The sequence below is a fragment of the Octopus sinensis genome, linkage group LG9 (assembly GCF_006345805.1).
Source record: "Octopus sinensis linkage group LG9, ASM634580v1, whole genome shotgun sequence".
Lineage (NCBI taxonomy): Eukaryota > Metazoa > Mollusca > Cephalopoda > Octopoda > Octopodidae > Octopus > Octopus sinensis.
The window spans coordinates 51,185,620-51,190,619 of NC_043005.1; the positions used below are offsets into that span (position 1 = coordinate 51,185,620).

Consider the following 5,000-nt stretch of genomic DNA (forward strand, 5'->3'; position numbering starts at 1 on the left):
GGGAGAGACAAATATACACGGACGCCTCGTGTATATTTGTCTCTCCCAGGTTTTTTACTGATGAAGTGTAACCTATGGTAGATTAGCTTAATTTAATTAATTAAGCTAATTTAATCATTAATGACACAGAAACGTTGCAACGTCTAAAAGATGAATTAGGGTAAATGTTTTTAAATTTTCACCTAATTTCTGAATTACTACTACTTGGCGGTGTGAGTTATGGCTGCTCTTTCTGGTGGACGAGTGACCTGTTAGGGTCACTCCTAAATTGTTATATTTATATATTTAGTCGATGACTATTTTCTCTTTTCCACCAGGCCGCTGGTAGCGATAAATTTCTATTGAATTTTTTTGCTACCCTAAATTGACTAATATATATATATATATATATCATAAAATACAAAATGGACAAGAACGCAAAACATCCGGACATATATATATATATATATATACATTAAACGGTCCAACATGGCGAGCTGACTGTATATAAATATGTAGATAAATACATATGCGCGCGCGCGCCTGTGTGTGTATTACTTGCTGCTTGGTACACCGTATTTCGAATTGCGATCATAAGTTCTGCAGAAAATGTGTAGCGATAACTTAAAAAGTGATACATATATATATATATATATATATATATATATATAATATATATATATATATATATATATATATATAATATTACGAATATACAAATTTTGAAAACAAATAAAAACAATGACTACGTTTAATAAAGATTATCAGTTTATCAATTAATTAACAATTCATATTTATCACTTAACATGCTCAAAAGCCCGCACTCCGTGGAGGCTTTTAAGATAGCTCTTACAGAGGGCTAATTGCGTTGGCGGCCCAAAACTAAAGGGTGAAATGATAATAAAACATTTTTATCAGACAGTACCATGTTTGGAGAATTTTGTATCTGGGACCTTTGGAGATCACTGAAAAGCAGCAGGATAAACAATATTCTTGATTTTAACATTTGGTGTGAGTTTAAAGGGATTGTAGCCATTTCCAAATCTGGAAAAACTAGCATAGACCTCACTATGGGAATAAACAGATTTTCTCCCTTTCCTTGTCCAGTGAGGATTGTTGCTTTCATAAGATGTGGATGCATTTGCCTGACAATCCGTCTTGTTCCATTGCACAGCTATGTGGGTTCCAGATTTCTCAAAAGCATGATTGGAACTCCTTTCTTCAATGTCAGTTTGTGTGAAGACATTCTAGGAGTATCCAAAGAGTTAAGAAACTTATTAATATATATTATATAGTGGCTTTGTGTCTGTGTTTATACCCCAGCATCGCTTGATAACTGGTGTTGGTGGGTTTTCGTTCACGTAACTTAGCGGTACGGTAAAAGAAGTCAATAAAAAATACCAGGCATAAGAAAGAAAGAACTGCTGTCGATTAGATCGATTAAAATTCTTCAAGGTGGTGCCCCAACGTGGCTGCAGTCTTCATAACTAAAATAGATAGAAGAACTACTTTGCTTAGTAAAATATTAAGCTAGGGGAAGTAACTCTTGTTCATCTATCTCAGTAATAGTTATGGCTTTGAAACCTCTTGCGGTTGCTTTACCTGTTAGAAATAACAACCCAAATACTTTTAAATCAGATCCTAATACTGAATGTTCAAGAACGAAATGAAGGGCAGATACTAGGATCATCCTGATTCCAAAAAGTTATATGTCTATGTAGAGCAAATGTAAACTGAGATACAAGAGCCCCAGACAGACAGACAGAATTTCGCTTTTATTAACATAGATGGTTAATATCTGGCACTTAGTAAAGCAGCAAGCTGGTAGAATCGTTACAGCGTCGGATAGAATGCATTGCTGTATTTGATTCGACTCTCTACGATCCGAGTTCAATCTCACCACTGTCAACTTTGCCTTTCATTCCTTCGCGGTCGATACATAAAGTATCAATCCAAGTCACTCTACTAACGAAATTGTTAGAGCGTCGTATAGGATGCTATGAGGCATCTATTCCAGTTCTGTTCAACCTCATATCACCAGAGAAAATAAAGAAAGGTAACTCTTCCGTAAAAAACTGTTACTAATAAATAGTAGCAGCAATGTAAAATTAATAATAATAAAAAAACAATGGCAGCATATTTTCTTTGATTCAAATAGTAGATTAGGTCCTGTCACCACTGATTAACAGTCAATAATCATTTATATTGTCCAATAATAATTCTTTTTACAACAGGCTCAAGGCCTGAAATTTGGTAGTCGATTACATTAATCCTTGTGCTCAACTGGTATTTATTTTACTGACCCCGAAATGATGAAAGGCAAAGTCAATCTCGGTGGAGTTTGAACTCAAAACATATAGACAGACGAAATGCCGCTATTCATTGTCTGGTGTGCTAACGACTCCGCCAGCTCGGAAAGGGAGATAAGTCGATTACAGCGATCCCGATGTTCAACTAGTTCTTATGTTATCGACCCCGAAAGGATGAAAGACAAAGTTAGCTTTGGCAGAATTTGAACTCAGAATGTAAAGACGGACGAAATGCTACTAAGAGTTTTGTCCGGCGTACTAACGATTCTGCTAGATCACCTTCTTGGCGCCTTAACATTGCCTACATTCGTTTCAATTAACACTCAATACAAATTACAAAATATATATAATAAAATAATTTTGCATTTTTTAAAGATTTTGAGCGAAATATCTTCAGGGCAAAAAGTACATTATGGAATTTACATGTGAATCAGTTGCGGTATTCCAACAGATGTGTATGCGTATGTATATGTATGTGCGTGTGTATATATATATATATATATATATATATATATAATATAATTTTAATCCAAACGGGAAACAAAAAAACAACAACAATGGAACAATTACAGTATTATTATTAATAGGCGTTCAGGAAATGGAAGCAGGGAGTATATATATATATATATATATATATATATATATAATATATATATATATATATGTATGTGTGTGTATACGTATATGTATGTGTGTATATTATTTGTATGTATGTATATGTATGTGTGTGTGTTTATGTATACGTATGTATGTATATGGATGTGTATGTGTGTGTATTTATGTGTGTTTGTGTTTGTCTATGTGTGTGTACTGTATTTTTGGTATGAAAAAATATAATTTCAATGATAATAAATATGTATTATATCAAATTATAAAACTTTTTGCAGGTAGTTGAAATATTTCAATTGAATGTAAGTTAGACTAGAGATTTAATGGCCTCTGCTACACTCTAAGGCTTTGATACTTTGATAAGATACTATTTTGTTCTTGAAATTATTACCGTTTAAAATTTCTATAATTTGACGAATTTGGGGAGTGTGAAAGAATGGCAGATATTGATCTCATACTTATGAACATACATATTGAACACTATCATAAAGTTATATATTCCAAGAAAAGTTTTAATTCAATGATTGAAAGGATCAAAATCCAAAGAGAACTCCATATAAATTGTGTAGATAATTGTAGAGTTATTTCAACAAATTAGCAAAGAAATTATGCTTTCACTAAATTCAGAGGCTCATCAGAGACCAATAATGTTTGAAAACTGAAGACTTGGCAACAGTTATTTCAGAACAGCCCCGAGTGACACAAACAAAGTGAAAGTAAATTTAGGTGAAGCATAGTTAGAATACACATCGTTGGCTCGCTGGGAACTACTACTTATAAGGAGAGAAAGAGTGTGCTGCCTAAGGGGAGCGAACCGCTTCTAGGTTTATTGCTTTTATCTGTGTTGAGAAATCAAATTAATAAATTCATTTATTTGCCTGATTTCAGCGAAAACATGCCCCGCAGGTTTCGTTTATACTGAATGTACCACATCTTGTGAACCAACATGTAGCCGGTTGTATTCATTTGTCCCTGCGGAATGTTATAAAAGTTGCAGTCCTGGGTGTCAATGTAAACCCGGAACAATTAGAGATGAAGACAAATGCGTTTTACCGAAAGACTGTTCCTGTGTTTATAAGGATAAAAGGATGCCAGCTGGTTCAACTGTTCAAATGGACTGCAACAAATGGTAAGTAGTTATAAAACATGCTTCATAAGACATCTACTAAATTTTTCTCACTCTCTTTTTCATGCGTCAAGAAACCCTAGCTATCTTCCCCTAACCATACTTGTAAATAATCATGTTACTCAGTGTTTATTCATCGACATTCTGCAACATGTAATAATTGATATCTCTCTCTATATAAACGGCAGTTTGTCTGTCTGCGTGTCTGTGTGTCTGTTAGGTTGTACCCTCACCCTGACCACGGCTTTCAACCGATTCTGATGAAACTTGACACACACATAGCCCAATGTCATAATTCAAAACTAACGCAGCGAAAATTTTAAAAAGTTCCCCCAGTTCTGAAAAAGATCGATAAATTCGACATGGGGTCGAGAATCAGAAACACAAACCACAGACTGTCTAGGGGACGCAACTCGACCTTTTTAACTCTCAAAAAAAAATTACCATCATTTTTTTTCCATTTTTTTGCTATTTTTTGGCTATAACTCTCTAAAAATGCTTTATAGTTATTTCTCTTACAAACCCGAGCAACGCCGGGCGATACTGCTAGTTAATATTAAAAAATCACTGAACCTTAGTTTTGTTTCCGTCAGTCTCAATTAAGTTGACGTCAATCACGACATTTAAATTGACGATGACGAAATTAAAGTTAATCGAGTCTGACAGAAACAAAACTAAGCTTGACGATGACGGGAGTGAGATTGACGTTGAGGGGGTTGAATTTAAAGCCGAATTTAAGAGGAAAACCCACATACTATTAACGATGGTGGGCAGGCAGAATTGTTAGACCGTCAAACAAAACGCTTTATCGTATTTCTTAAGTTCTGAGTTCAAATGCGCCGATGTCGAATTTTATTTTCACTCCCTCATAGTCGATAAAATAAAGTCCCAGTCAAGCACTGAGGTCGATGTAATCGACTTATTTCCTCCCCTAAAAGTTGCTAGCCTAGTGCCAGAATTTGAAAACATTATTATTC

The 5,000-nt window shown here is 34.5% G+C and overlaps 1 protein-coding gene across 1 annotated transcript in view; it reads left to right on the forward strand.

Annotated features, from left to right (window-relative positions):
- Positions 1-5,000, forward strand: part of LOC118764670 (SCO-spondin-like) — a 109,862-nt gene that overhangs the window by 33,429 nt on the left and 71,433 nt on the right. Inside the window, exon 12 of the mRNA XM_036505672.1 lies at positions 3,786-4,026. Coding sequence (XP_036361565.1) covers positions 3,786-4,026 — 241 coding nt within the window. The remainder of the gene's footprint in view (positions 1-3,785; positions 4,027-5,000) is intronic.